Here is a 14422-nt window from a genome sequence, read left to right as displayed (position 1 = left end):
AGTCAATCACCACAGACGCTTTGAATTTTGCTTGAGGAGCATTTTCAGGAAGCGTACAAATTCACTATGTGTGGGACACCAAGAAAGATGCAAGTGCATAAATATCAAGGAGATGTTTGCTCTGATCAAGGCACTTGACACTCTGAGACATATTTTGTTCCCAGGAACTCTTCACATAGTTACAGACAATGCCACAGTTATGTGGTGCATCAACAGGCAAGGGAGAACAGGTGGTTATCCCCCTTTGCAGACTAGCCATGTTAGCTTGGGAATATAGCTTCACAGCACAGTCTCTTTATGCAGGCATCTTACATTCTGTGAGAAAAATGTTGTGGCAGACAAGCTAAGCAGGAACAGGGCAGACCTTCACAAATGGAAACTGAGTCGGGGGGGGGGGTCGGGTCTTCTAAGATTTGATCCATTTCTGGGGAGTTCCTGAAGTAGACCTCTTTGCCTCCTGTCTGAACAATCAACTGGCAAGATTCTGTTCCAGGACTCTGTACAAGAAGGCCTTGAAGACAGATGTATTTTCTTTGCCTTGGACAGGAATGTTTCTGTATGCTTTTCCACCCTTTCCATTAATATCAAGGTTACTTCTGAAGATTTAGGAATCCTCCAAGATCATTGTGGTAACTTCTGTCCCATGTAGCTGTGGTTCTCCTTTCTTTATTAAATGGTCAGGGGCAATTACCACAAGTTACTCTACAGACTAGATTTGCTGATACAAGAACAGGGGTGTTTGATATACCCCGAAATCAGTTAACTTCAACTGACTGCCTGGATGATAGTAAACAGGTGCCTAAAAGGAAGCAAGACCCCGAGGACATGAATCGGGTACTAATGGAGGCAAGAAAGCCTACTACTAGGCAATTGTATATTAGCAAATGGAAAAGGTTTTATGGTTGGTGCCGACAACATAACCAGCCCAGGCCTAGCTGTTCTCTGGTTTTATAATATTTGTTTGCATTAGTATTCTATGGCCTTTCTTATTCCTCTATCAAGGTTCATTTATCATCCGTTTCAGCTGCAGGCTTCCTTATAGAATGGATATACTCACACAGGACAAGGATTGTTTGGTGCACACCAATCTTCAACTTCAGTAGACTGGATGATAGAATTTTAGTACTTTTTATGAAGATCTGCAGCAGATATTAAAGAAAGTAAAGCACCTTCTACTAGAAAATCCTGCACGAGTAAGTGGAAACGATAGTTGGGAGTAGAGATGAACCAGGAAACTTTTAAGGCTTGGTCTTCTTTGGCGGTACAATATTTGTGAGAGTTATTGTCCTCTGGTATTTCTTAATGTACTATCAAGATTCACCTTTCAGCCATCTGTGCTTTTGTCTGCTCTTGGATAAAAGCTTTTTAACCTACCTCAAGTGAAACAGTTTATGAAAATGTTTTTTTACACATCTGTCCACCTGTAAGGCAGGTGGCTTCTTAATTTTGTACTTTTGAAACTGTTCATGAGGCTGATTTAAAGTTCTTATCTTGGAAAACAGTGTGTTACTCAAAGTTCTGCAAGGGTATCAGAATTAAAAGCTCTTATTGTGAGTTATCAGTGTTTCGTTTATCACAAGGATAGGTTAACTTTAAGAACAAATCTTTCCTGTATGCCTAAGATTGTTTTAGAGTTTACTTTGAATCAGGCATTTCATCTTCTTCAATTTCTAAAACCAAAAAAATTAAGGAGAGTTTTACACATGCTGAATTTCTAGGGGAACTCTGATACTATATTGATAAGGCAAAAACTTTTCAGACTTCTGATCAACTGTTTATTTTCCCATGAAAGTAAGAAAAATGGATAGTCCGTGTCAAAACAGACAATTTCTAAATGGTTGTGCCATAGTATTTTTTTTTTTTTTATTAGAGACAGCAATTTGTTTATCTGTTCACACCTTTACCAGTCGGTACAAGCTGAGCTAAGCTCCATCTCTAGGCTCAGAGCAGTCTTTGCTAAGACTGCTGTCCAGGGTCACCTGGACTCCTGATCCTGCATTCCTTCTCCACTTCCACCTCCATTTCTTTCTAAGTTCAGGTAGTTGTCCCATATATCTTAGGCTACTGCAACAGTGAGAGCTAATGAATAACATAGTTATGTTGGTAAACTTGCCATAACAGTTTGATGTTTGAATAGATCACTGTTGTAGTAGACACACACCACACCCTCCATCTCCCTCGTTTTTGAGTAATATGCTAAGATATGAGATCATTGTTTCCATTCCTATCTGGCAGCGCTCTTTATTCTCTCTCTGCTGAGCTAGGAAAGCTCTTCTGTGTTGGCACCGTAGACTTTATACTGCTTTCCTTGAACTGGGTAGTGGCTAGGGCACCCAGAAGGTGCCCTAAAGCTGTGTAAGCTGGACTGCTGTTCCAATCCTTGTCAGGATGTATCCCATAATAGTTTAGGCTACTACTCTTTGAACATCTGCTGTTATGGTGAGTTTACTTACTCAAACAACTGTACTTCATGCTTGGTGGCCTAAATTGCTTTATATGCAAGTTACCTAACTTAACACAGCTTTGTTATGGAATTTTCTATAACCTGCTAGTTGAGTACAAATCTGCAGAACAGAGGAATAGTGTTTTTCCTAAATTTAGATGAGCTGAATGGCTATGATTAGTGAGTGCTAGTGCTACTGTGGTTTATATATTTTTTTCAAGGAAAGTTGTCATTTTTGTTTTGATTATAATCCAAAATAAATAAGTAATGTAGAACAAAAAACCTCTGTTTAGCCATTAAAGAGTATTCATAAGAAACTCATTTCATTCCTCCTAATTGTTTACTTTTTTCCTTTGTCAGTTTTTGTCTTTTCTGATTTAACGGTTGATGATCAGTCTGAACACCCAGAAGACTTCCGAAAGCAATATATCATGTCGAAAATGCTTGGAAGGCAAGTATGCATTCCTTGTTGAGTGCAGAGATTGGCCTGTTATTTAAGAACGTTTGTATGGCCTGTAGGATGTTAAGGTCAAAAGTGAACAAAATGTGCTGCTTCATTAAACTACCTTGTCAAGTTTACATAATGTGCCACGGATTTGCCAGTGTAGTGCTGTGATACAGCTCTAAAGCATTAACTTATGGTTTTACAGGGTAGCAGAAAACACCTGGCCTGGATGCACAAAAAAAATGGTGCGTCAGCTGTTTTTAATGGCTGTATTTATAGGTGTATAAATGCAACTTAATACTGCAGTGTTAAACTAGAAAGTTGAAATTTGAAATTACAACCAGTTCTGTGCAGAGGGTTAAAGCCCTGTCTGCAGATTTAATGACCCAGGGTCTGTTAAGTCTGGGTACTGATGGAGCTGACTCAAGGATATGGGACTACGGCTGAGCTTAGCTCACCCATCCTGGTGGGTAGGAAGTTGTTCAGTGCTAGTGCATGGCTCCCACCATGGTTAGTTAGTATGGCACGACAAGTGGTATGAAATGACTGAAGACTTGTTCTTTTACATTACTGTGTAGTTGGACTGCATGTATAGAAGAGGACATGCACCTTCTGGCCAGAGTTGCAGACTCCATTTTGATGGTGCACTTGCCAACCACAGTAGGGAGGTGGTAAAGTTAGGAGAAAAAAATGCAGTGATGGTTGTGATCCTACCTATCATAACTCCCTTTGGTGTATACTGGTGGCTAAAGGATACAAGGGATAATGGGGGTAGGCTTTGGTCACAGAGGATGGGGTTAAAGGCATTATGATAAATAATGGATATGGATACTGCAGTGCTACACATCATAAAAAATGCTCAAACTGTAGGCAGTGTTAAAATCAACTTATTTACTGAGGAAAATAAATAAACGAGCAGTATAATACATGCAGTTTATTGAAATGCAAGTGTACTAGTAAGCATATTCATCCTTTCTGGAGAACTTCATTAGACCAAACTGCAAACAAAATGCCCTTCTATATAAAATGCATCCAGTGATCACATGACTAACAGCATACATAAGTAAATATAAAACTATTAAGAACATTATTTCATACATATCTAATTATTGCTTACAACTTAGTTTTTTATGACTGAAGTACGGTGTTATGCAAGGAAATGATTTAGTTTAGGACCATCATTGTATTCTAAAGGATTGTTACATAAAATTGTTTGTTTGAACATTTTGTACAGAAAGTGGACTAAAAGTGTAGTCTGGTTTTGTGAATTTGTGCATTAAGGGTGGTATAATATGCTTGTAGGGGACTTTCAGTCGTTTACTTAGCTTGTTTTCTGCTCTACCTATTAACTTGTTCAGCCTCCATTATCCAACTTCTAGATCTCTCTCTCTTGGCTTACCTATGGAGCAGCCATTGGTCTCCATGGTTATAACTTTCTTTTTCTGCAAGAAAAAGAATGTTGTCAGTGACTGTTTGGGTGTCAGGCCAGCCCCTGTTGTGCCTTGGCTGTTGGTGAGTGACTCTGTTGTGGCTGCTTGTTACTCGTATCATCCATTCCCCCCATTTCCCCAGAATGGAGGATAGCAACATGCTGTGTGACTGTAGGGAGACCCTTGGTGGTAAAGGAAGAAATCACTCCTTGTCAGGTAAAGGTTCTTCACTTAGCCAGGAATAGAGAACATGGATCTGGCAATTAGTATGTCTTCTGAGAGTCTTGTGTTTTTCCAGGGAGATTTCCAGGAAAAGTGAATATAGTGAGAACGGTTTCCAGTCTCCAGTTTATTTCTATTTCTATGGGCAGGGAGGATTTACTGGGATTTGTTAAAAAAAAGCTCAGTGCTTTTTCTTCGCCTTCTCTTTCTTCAGGAAAGAAAAGAGAGGGAGACTGTTCCCTTCTTTCTCTTTCTGACCTGGATTTCTGGTCAGTAGAGCAGGCATTACACAGGAATAAATGTACCACAGGAATTTCTTCTCCATCTGAACATTTTGATTTTGAAGAAGGTATGGTTTCAAACATTCCTGTCAAAGATTTTTCTGAGACTTTGACGAAGATGAAAGCGGTATTATGAGCTGATAGTCTGATATACCTAAATCTGCAACTGTTCCTCCTGTATTTCCTGCTTTAGAGAATGTTTTTCTCACTACTTTTAGCTTACGTGATAGCCTAGTGTCCCACGGACGTCTGGCATATGTTATAAGGGATATTTCAGACTCATAAGCATTTATTTTCTAATCCTAAAGCAGACCCACCTATGATGTCTCTTTCTAAAACTGCTGAACAGTTTACTGTTGCTAACACCATCCCCTGACAAAAAGGGGGAAAGCATTGGATAAACTGGCAAAGAAAATGTATTCTTTTAGTACATTAATATTCGGGTTTTTACTGTTACACTCAAATGCTTATTATTCTTTGAGAGGATACAGAAGGCTGTGGTTAATGTTTCTTTTTCTAAGGTAAGCAGTTCCTTGAATGTCTGTTACTTCAGCTTCTCAAGGTACTAAGCATATTTTAAAGTGTGCATGTGGTGCTGCTGATCAGTGTTGAGAAGACTTGCTTGGTCTCTTTCTCAAAATCTTTCTGAAAATATTAAAACTAAAATTTCAAATCCTTCCTTTGATAAGGAGAAATAATTCAGTGAGTGATTCAGAGATTTTAACTTTTTTTAACTTTGTTTCTACAAGTCATTTAACCAGCAAGGTGCAGTCAAACGGGTATTAAAAAAGTAATTGTAAGGAGGCTCCAAAAAGAAAGGAAAATTAAGAAAAAAAAAGTCTGTGACAGTCGTCTCATCTGCCTCCCATACTGGCAACATTTCCATTCTCAGAGGCTGTTTTCCTGTGTGGAACCAGATTGTTTTAGATGAGTTCTGAATGTAGTTCAGCAGGGATGCACTTGGCAATTGGAACCCTGCTTTCCTTTTCAGGGGATTCCTTCTTTTGCAGTGAACCATGCTCCCCCATGCTAACCAGATGCTGGCCCAAGGAGTTGTAGACCCATTGCCTCACAACCTCTTGGGCAATGGCTTTCATTCAAGGATTTTTCTGGTACCAAAAAGGGAAGGATCTTGGAGGCCCGGTGATGGCTCTTTCCTCTTTTAAACCTTTTTGTCAAGATTCTGTAGTTCAAAATGTTATCATTTCAGTCCCTTGTAACTGTGATTCCCCCCTTTAACTTTCATGGTAAAGCTAGATTTAAAGGATGCCTATTGCATTCCTATTATTGAGCTGTTCAAGTGTTTTTTTTGTTTAAAAGATTTGCTGTATCTGGCTTAAAATATCAGTTCTCTGTCTTACTCTTTAGGCTTTCCATAGCACTCAGGGCATTCACAAAGGGTCTTGCTCCAGTCTTCGCTTTTTGTAGGCTTTAAGGGATTCACATGTTCTCTTATTTAGAGAACTGTCTTATCTTTGCAGACTCTAGAAACTGTCTAGAATCTTCCACTCAGTCAAGGTTTTCAAAAGCCTTTCTTCCTTCAGACAAAGTAAAGATATTTTAGTTTTACTCGAGTTTTTCCAAGCAAAGCCATTCATCTGCAAAGAAATTTATCCGGTTTTTGGGTTCCATGCATCTGTAATTCTCATGCCTCCCCTGGCCAGTTCCACACAAGGAAAATGCAATGGTACCTCAGGTCAGTCTGGATTTAGCATGTACACCCTTTTTCCTTTCAGATGTTTTGGAATTTGGTAAAAGGGAGATTCTTTGCTGGGGAGACCAGCTCTTTCCCAGTTTAGTTCTCCCACTCTCTCTTCCAAGCCCTCTTCTGCCTCTCTCATTACAGATGCATCAGACCTGGCATGGCAATCAGTTTCCTAAGTGGCAAAGTGCAAGCACTGTGAAAACCTTTAGACAGACATACAGACGGAAGCACACAAGTGTCAGGGACATGTTGACTGTGATCAGTGCTTTGAAATCCTTAAGTCATCTATGGCCCCAAGGACCTTTGCAAGTTTACACAGACAACACCACTGTGGTGACGTACATACACAAGGGAGTACCAGATCTTACCCTTTTTGCAGACTTGCTGTCTGGCCTGGGAGATAGCAACCCTGCTGACTTTGCCTGCAGGCTTCATACACGTCTGTCAGAGAAAAACTTTATTGCAGACAAGCTCAGCAGGACAGACCCTTAGTAATGGAACCTTCTTCCTAGCGTACTCAAAGAATTGAACCAGCTGTGGAGAATGCCTCCATTAATTTGTTTGCTTCCTTTCAGAACAGACTATTAAATAAAATCTCCTCCAGAATTCCTTGCAAGCAGGCCCAGAAGACTGATGTCTTCTCATTTCAATGGATGGTAATGTTCTGTATATTTTTTCTATCCTTTCCATTGATATCCAGCATTATTCTGAAGATCCAGGAGAACTTCCTGAAAATTGTAGTAGTGACTCCCTTTTGGCACAGGCAAAAGTAAATTCAGTGTCACTTCCATCCATCTCAACCTCTAGGTTGTTCGATCCAATGTGGGCACCTTCAGAATTTTTAGTCCTGTTGCTCTGCCTCCTGTACTCCTAACTCTCTGCTGTCTCTCTCCTCAGATCTCATTTGCTGCCATCAACTTCTAAGTGTTGTCCAAGAGCACCATCAATAATTATCCTTTATGATTTTTTTTCTATTGTGATTGTTTGCCTCCCCTACCTATTATTAGTTTTTATGTAATGATAGGTTAGTTTAGTTTTTGTGTGATAGGTTAGGACTGTAGTTTTTTTATTTATTTATTTATTTTTTTACTTTAGGTAGATAGGTAGCATTTAGACGTGTTCTGTCTTTCTGAGAGAAAAATGCTTTCCTTTTTCTCTTGTTAGTGTGACTTAATAGTTGTTGTTGATAGACTTAAAGTAGTAGTAGCTGTAATAGTTATTATACTTATAACTGATATAATTTTTATAGTTATCACTGCTGTTGTGTTTGCTGTTATTACCTTGTCCTTTCATATCACTGTTGCAGTATTTTTACTAAAGGGATCCCCTGCCAAGGGTAGCCCAACCGCTGTGGTGACTCCTAACCGGGAAAAGCCGAAAGACGCAACATACTTCACATGTATGCTCCCCACTCACTGCATAGGTTTTAAACGTGACATATGGACATGCGTACCTCAGAACATTGTTTGCTGCCAGTCCAAATGCCATCTTTGATTGTCGATCTGTATGTTTCTTTGTTTGTGCTGATTACCAAGCCATTTTCAGATGAGTGCTCCATTAGGGTTTTCTTATCTTTTTTTTATTTTTTTGGGGTTTACATGTCATCCTGAAAGGGAAGATGTCAGTGTGGGAGACAGATTTCCCATAAGGGCTGTCATGAGCAGTGTTTGTTTTGGTTGGGTTCTTCACACAACTGTACTTTTATGCTCGATTTGTCAAGTGTTGTCCCTAATACCCTTCGTATTTGCCTCCTCTCCTTGTCTTTCTATGTAGAGAACTAATGTCTTACGTTGTTGGCACAGGGTGCGGTGGCTGAATCATCCCTTCCTGAAGGTCAGCCGTCTGCCAAGAAGACCAAAAAAACAGGTCAGATTCAGCTGCTGTACTGCCTTCCCAGATGTCTCTCTCAAGGCTGGTGAGAGCCTGAAGGATAGTCTGGCTGTCCCACTAGATTCCGCTGCCATAACTGTTTCAGAGGTCAGCATGGGTCTGGCTTCTTGCACATCCTTAGGTGCTCTGCAGACCGGTTGCAAATGTTGAAGGGGAACCTCTGCTGATCACATCCGAGGGACCAAGGGGTGCTCTGCATATCCTTGTTCAGGAGGAGACTCCCACTATGTTGATTGAGTGTTGGCAAGGGTATGATACTCCTAAGGTCTTTAGTGCTGACGTCCCTTTGAAAAAGAAGCAGAAAACAAAACATACATTTCCCACGCTCCTAAGGATCCCCAGTGTAAATGGCAGGATTTTACACAGGGGTTGTTTAATGCAGTCATGGCCATGAAAACACCCTCCCCGTTGATTTTCTGTTCCTGACCCTTTCACCCCCACCACCAGTCATGTACTCCAGTTAAGAGGTCTAGGGAACAGGACTCTCCTGATGCAGAATTGCACTCTGGGGAAGAGTATTTGGATTATTTCTCTGATTCTTTCTCCATTGGACTATGACTCTGAGGAGGAGGACTCCATTAGTCCAGATCCTCCCTTTGAGGAACTTTCTTTTGGGGATACTATTTGTCATATGATGGAATTTTTTTAAATGGGACTGTACTCTGGTTTCTGACATCCAGAAAAGATGTTATGAACTCCTCCGGATGGAGTCTCCCAAGCCCTGTGCTGTCCCTGAGGCCCTAGCTGTCCTGTTAGACACTTAGCTTCTCAGGCTTCTGATTCCCAGCCTCCAGCCCCTAAAAAACAGGTTTTATAAGATGCCAGATGATTTTAAGTTTCTTTGCAAAGTCCTTCTGATGATCCCTTTGTTGTCAGTCTCTTTGACAAACCTTCCAAACTATTGTCTTCTACTAAATTTCTTCCTTCTGACAAGGACAAGTAGGACCATGGAATGGCTGGGCAAAAAAGTGCATACTGCTGCTACTGTGGCCTTTCGAGTTATTAATTATCAGACCCATACAACCAGGTATATCTTAGCTGTTTTTGTCAGACCTATCAGGTTATTTCTGACCTTCCTGATTCTGAGGGGAAGATTTTGGCCCTCTTTGTTGGGCTCCTCTTCTCAAGTGGCTTTCCATCCTATTAAATGTAGTTTTGATGCAGCTGATGCTTCCTCTAGAGCTGCTGCTTTTGGTTCTGTGCTAAGGGATTACTTTTGCTTCACCTCCAACATTCACCTGATGATATGGCTAAATTGATGGATGTTCCTCTTGATAATAAAAATCTCTTTGGTTCTGCAGCTGCTGATCTTTAAGATCCTGCAGGAGAAGGGCAAGGCCTTGCAGGAATTAAAACCATATATTTTTGTTTCTTTTATTCCAAAATTTCAGAGGAATTATCCTTCTAAGTCTGCCTTTGTATGTATAATCTTGCCCTCCTCCCAAAGGCCTGTAGACGGGCTCCTCCTAAGTCTACTTGGACTCCTCCTCCTACTCAGAAGCTTCCTCTTACAGACAAACCAGGTTCTGTCTGACTATCTTCTTCCCTCCAACATAAGTCTGATTCCTTTATCTCTTCATCTTTCTCTTACTCTTCCCAGTTGATTAAGGATCACTCAGGATTCTTGGGTTCTATCGTTCATCAAGATACTTCATGTTGTTCATAGTCTAGTATGAACCACCTATGAACCTATCTGCCCTAGGGCATTTATAAGCCTAGCCAGAGTGTGTATGGCTTTCGCCACCCATTTTAAATTAATTTTGCTATGCCCTTTTTCGAGGTTAGTATACTGTGCATCTGTCTAACAGTGACACAGAAGTGATACCCGGGGTAAACCTACGATCTCCCATCCACTCATCAAGATTCCTCTTGAAGAGAGTCAATGAGGGACTCTGCCTAACCTGGACTGGGATTTTATTCCAGAGTGAAGGGAGCCTCTGGGTTATGAATCTGTCCCTCCAGCATGTCCTGTTTATTTCAGTGCTGAGGTTTAAGTCCCTCGAGCGCGTAGCTCAATGGGATTTGGATTTTCTGAGGTGCAGCATGTCCATTAATTCAGGGTTGGACATGGCTTTATACGTCAGGCACAGATCGCCTCTGAGCAGGCGGTATGCCACTGAGTAGAGCTGGAGTTTAACCGGGCAGCATACGGCATTTGTTTGAGCCCCTTGATTCTCTTGGTTAGGTACTTTTGGGGGTCTTTCCAGTTACTGCAGGTGTCTGGTAAGGTACATCCCAAAAGGGGCATTGTACTCAATTATGGGCCTGATGAGGGATGAGTAAAGAGGCACGATGACCTCCCCTGATCTAGATGTGAATCCCTTCATGATTAGGTGGGCTATATAAAATGTTTTTCTAACCACTTTGGCCACGTGGTTGTCAAATGAGAGATTGCTATCAACTTGGGTGCCCAGGTCCCTAATTACTTCTTCTGTACTTAATGGATTACCACCTATGTGGTAATTTGTGGGCACTTTGTTTTTGCCAAAGGGGATGACTATACACTTTTTGGCGTTTAGCTTGAGGCCATGGCTGTGGCACCAGTTGTCTGTTTCTAGGAGGCCCTTTTGGAGGATGCTTGTGTCGGCTGGAGAGTCTATTATGGCGCCCAGTTTGCAGTCATCTGCGAACTTGGTCAGCCACAGTCCTTCCATGTTGGCCTCTACCTCCGAGAAATATATACCGAACAAGAGAGGTCCCAAGACTGAGCCTTGTGGGACGCCACTTGTAACTGGTTTGGAGTCTGACATGGCTCCAGCTATTCTAACCATGTAGGTTCTGTCCTTGAGCCAGTTTGCAACCCATCTAGTGACATAGGGGTTTATATTTAAGCTGGTGAGCTTATCTATAATGCCCGAGTGGGGGTATTGTATCAAAGGCTTTTGCGAGGTCCAGGTAGGCTGTGTGGACCACCTTCCCCTTGTCAATGGCCTTGGTGACTGTTTCAAAGAAATCGACCAGGTTTAAGAAGCAGGATCTGCCCTTAAAGCCAGACTGGGTAGGATCCCAGTGTCTGTAGGTCCCCAATATCTTTATTTATAAGGTCCATGATGATCCTTTCCATAGCTTTGCAGACCAAGTTAGTGAGACTTATGGGGCGATAGTTTCCAGGATCCGTTGAGGCACCACCTTTGTGGAGAGGGACCACTGTTGCTGTACGCCACTCTTTGGGTACATATCCTGTAGTAAGGCTGAGATTGAACAGTAGTTTTAGGTTTGGGTTTAGCTCTTCTTGGAGTTCATGTAGGACGCAGCCCGGGACACCGTCTGGTCCCATTGATGCTGTGTTTCTTGCTTTGGAGAGGGCAGCTCTTACCTGAGCATCTGAGATGGCGGGGGCAGTACTCTGCTGGGATAGATATTTGCCCTTTTGGTGGGGGGGGGGGGAGTTTGCGCTGAACCTGTCATCTAGGATGTTGGCAATGTCTGTGGGTTTGGTGTATTTTTTGTCATTTTGGACTAATTCTGAGCATATCTGGGAATTCCCACCCAGGTTCCTAACATAATTAAAGAAAGCCTTGTGATTATCCTTAGTGTCCTGTGCAATTTTTCTCTCAAAGCTGGCCTTAGACGATTTTATGAGTGCTCGTAGTTTTTTGCTAATACTGATCAGAGATGCCTTCCCTTTTTGGGATTTTGCTCTGTCATGTAGTAGCTTCCTCCTTCTATTGTATAGTTTGTTTATGGCTGGGGTCCGCCAGACAGGACGTCTGCCTTTGGAGGATTGGGTCTTGGTTTTATTTGGGATTGCATGATCCATGCATTCCTGAAGGTGTTCATAGAATGCGTTTATAAAGGATTTTGTGGTCTGGTCCGTATTATCCACAGGCCCGGGGGCTTTTAAGGATTCCACCTCGGTTTTGAGGAGTATGAAATTTGCTTTAGAGAAGTTTTTCACTGTGGTTTTCTGGGCATGGGGTGGGGTCAGGATGTGAATATCCAGTGAGATTAGTTTATGGTCTGATCTTACCAGTGAGGGATACACTTCTGGTCTGGAGCATAGAGTCCCCATGTTGATGATGATCAGGTCCAGTATGTTTTCCCCTCTTGTGGGAGTGGTAACAAGTTGTTCCATAGCATTTGAGTTTATAAATTCTAGGAACCTTTGAGCTAGGGTGTTGAGCTAGAGTAATGCTCCCAGTCTATGGTTGGGTAGTTGAAGTCCCCCAATATAATGGTGTTTGGAGAGACCTTCATATTTTCCAGTGTTCTCAGGAAGGCCGAGTGGGGTTCCTGGGTTTGAAAGGGTGGTCTGTAGCAGGCTATAAACTGGAAGGCAGCTTTACCCACTGTTAGTTGCACATGGATAGTCTTTGATGCTTCGTGCTGTGCCACCAACCTGGAGGTGTGGGTATCTTTGACGAATATTGATATTCCCCCTCCTTTTGTGGTTCAGTCCAAGTTTTGGGCCCGAAAAGCATGGTATGAGGTATAACCTGGTAGTGCTGGGATGCTTTCGAGAGCCTTGAACCAGGTTTCTGTTACTGCACAGATATCGATGTTCTCCATGCTAAGAAGAGTTTCGAGTGCGTGCATCTTGAGGTTTAGACTTCTGGCGTTGAGTAGCATTACTCTTAGTTTCTTATCCCTTGTGATACCTATGGAGGTGGGTTTGTCTTTTGAGCCTTGCCTAAAAAAGGCACTATGGGGGTAGCAAGAGCCTTGTGAAAATCCTTTCCTCTTTTTTGGGCATTCCTCAGCCTTCTCTGGAACATCTGCCCTTTTTCTGGCTTTACTTCAGGGTCTTTTGTTTCAAGGCACCATCCAAGCTGTTTCTACTCCTCAAAGGAGGATGGGGATTTATTCCAAAATGTTTTTAGTTCCCAGGAAAGAAGGCACATGGAGGCCCATTCTGGATCTTTCTTAACTCAACACCTTCCTGAAGGTCCCTTCCTGTTGAATGCAGTCTCTTCAGACTGCTTCCTCTTCTGCCTCAGGCTTTTCTAGTCTCTCCGGATCTCACTGATGCCTATCTTCACATCCCTATGTATCCCTGTTTCAGGAAAGTTTTGCTTTTTTCTGTTTCTTCCTTGCGTTTTCAGTTCTCTGCTGTTCCTGTGGTTGCCTTTTGCAGGATGAGGGGGATACAAATCTTTCCTTACCTGGGTGACCTGCTCATCCAGGCTTCCTCCCCAGAGACCTTGATTCAGCACCTCCACTATGCTATTTGCCTCTTGCAAAGCCTAAGTTATATGGTAAATTCCAGAAATCCTTCTCAGGATCATGTTTTTCTCTGGTGCAGGCTCCAGACCATTCCTATGCTGGCTACCCTGCCACCACCCAAGCCTCTGACTCTTAATTGCCTTTTTTCAATTCCTTCTTCCTCATATCTCCACTATGGCTAGGGAGTTCCTGAGGGCTCTGCATTACATGGCTTCCACCATTCTTATGCTTCCTGTAGCCAGACTCCATATGAGGAAGATCAGTGGTTCCTAGCGTCAGCATGGCTTCAACATTGTCATCCTTTAGACTTTCTATTTCCTGTTTTTCCATGCGTCAAGCTAGAGCTTCAGTGGTGTATTCATCAGCTGGCATTCAACCCAAGGCTTCCTTTTCAGCCCCTCAGTCTCACTTCAGGAATGTTTTTCAGATGTGAGTGGCTTATTTTTGCCCTCAAAAGGTTCAGGGTCTTTGGCCTATTTGTCAGAGGGTGGACCACATCAACATCAAGGAAATGAAAGCTCTCCTTGCTGTTCAGGCCTTTCATAGTCTGTTTCTTCCAAATCCTCTCAAAATCTTTACAGACAGTACGACAGTGATGTAGTACATCAACAAGCAAGAGGGGATACTGTCTTTACCTCCTGTGCAGACTAGCTGTTCAGGATTGGGATCTGGCTGTCCAGTATCTTCAGGCTATTTATATTCCTTCAGAACAAACATTGCGACAGACACTCTGAACAGGTCCATAGCACAGACTCACAAGTGGATACTTCACAGACATGCATTTTTGGACATTACAGACATGCATTTTTGGACATTGTCCACCAGTGGGGTACTCCTTCGGTA

At 42.2% G+C, this 14422-nt stretch overlaps 1 protein-coding gene across 1 annotated transcript in view; it reads left to right on the top strand.

Annotated features, from left to right (window-relative positions):
* CHEK2 (checkpoint kinase 2) overlaps positions 1-14422 on the top strand; it is a 1207489-nt gene that overhangs the window by 306600 nt on the left and 886467 nt on the right. The window contains exon 5 of the mRNA XM_044068390.1: positions 2804-2894. Within this exon, the coding sequence (XP_043924325.1) occupies positions 2804-2894 (91 nt within the window). The remainder of the gene's footprint in view (positions 1-2803; positions 2895-14422) is intronic.

The sequence above is a fragment of the Protopterus annectens genome, chromosome 4.part0, assembly GCF_019279795.1.
Source record: "Protopterus annectens isolate FY-2018-M chromosome 4.part0, PAN1.0, whole genome shotgun sequence".
In the NCBI taxonomy this organism is placed as follows: Eukaryota; Metazoa; Chordata; order Ceratodontiformes; family Protopteridae; genus Protopterus; species Protopterus annectens.
The sequence above is the reverse complement of the archived record's forward strand: the minus strand, read 5'-3'. Positions and strand labels throughout refer to the sequence as shown.